This window comes from Morone saxatilis, unplaced genomic scaffold, assembly GCF_004916995.1.
Source record: "Morone saxatilis isolate NCDOM2014 unplaced genomic scaffold, NCSU_SB_2.0 Contig5, whole genome shotgun sequence".
In the NCBI taxonomy this organism is placed as follows: Eukaryota; Metazoa; Chordata; class Actinopteri; family Moronidae; genus Morone; species Morone saxatilis.
In genome coordinates, this window is record NW_023340095.1 from 17668719 (window position 1) to 17669772 (window position 1054).

General features: G+C 44.6%; 1 protein-coding gene across 1 annotated transcript in view; it reads right to left on the reverse strand.

Annotated features, from left to right (window-relative positions):
• kpna3 (karyopherin alpha 3 (importin alpha 4)) overlaps positions 1 to 1054 on the reverse strand; it is a gene marked incomplete in the record, with an annotated part of 16060 nt that overhangs the window by 4293 nt on the left and 10713 nt on the right. Inside the window, 2 exon segments of the mRNA XM_035676470.1 lie at positions 150 to 250; positions 335 to 421. Coding sequence (XP_035532363.1) covers positions 150 to 250; positions 335 to 421 — 188 coding nt within the window.

A 1054-nucleotide genomic window follows, 5' to 3' on the forward strand; every position in this document is an offset into this window, starting at 1 on the left:
ACAGTGGAGGATTATGTCATCTCCCTGGCGTGGTCAAGCCCTGCTTTCTTTCATCAACCCATTATCCATCACTTCTCCGCAATGTTACCTGGGGTCATTTGTTAAACCACTTGCGCAACAAGGTCCACCGCCCTGGGACCGTGCAAGAGATTGCGGAGGAAGGTGATGGGGATTGATGGGTTGATGAAAGAAAGCAGGGGCTTGACCACGCCCAGGGAGATGACATAATCCCTGCACTGTGGACCATCACCTGGGCAGGCAAGGGGCAGAGGTCAACATAAGTCTGCTTCCAAGCTGTGTATGTAGACACTTAAGTTAGAGGACTACTATTTACCTATAATGTTTCCTAAAGCCCATACAGCCTGTTCACATACGTTCTGGTGGGGCGAGTGTAGCAGTCGCAGGAACAGGGGCACTGCATCTGGACAGACAAACATCAAAGCATCAAAAACTTGTCCGGGTAGACAGATTGTGCAATTCTGTTGATGACTGATGAGCTCTGTTGCCGGGTCACACCCGCCGCCAAAAAAAATAAACTCTCGTCCATGGGTATGTCATCATTCCTGTGTATAACAGCTAATCCAGAGCTAAGTATGGGTATCAACAAACATTTGACTGAAACAGAATACGGACTCTGTTCTCGGGAATCAAAGCATTTCAGGGGAAAAACATGTTTCACTATATAAAGATTCCTTTTTAGCACACATTCCCATTTAAAGCCTAAACTAATGTACACTCCAAGATCATTTTCTTCTGGTATTTTTCCTTCCTCTTCTCAGGATTGTGGACAGACAGACATGCATGGTTAACATCTCCTGATGCACCTCTGTGGGTGGGACAACATTTTGGTGACCTCACTCAATTCCCAGAATATCCACCTGTCCTCTACCTAAACTGAGATCTGATCAGCCAGAATAACTGTAAACAGCTGTGTCAGGTGGCATGAATCTGATGTTTCTCAGTTATTTGAATGTTTGGCTGGATTATAACCAGACCTTCTTTTCTGTGAACTCATTTTAGATGTGAATTATTCTTCCTTTCCAATAGAATAATT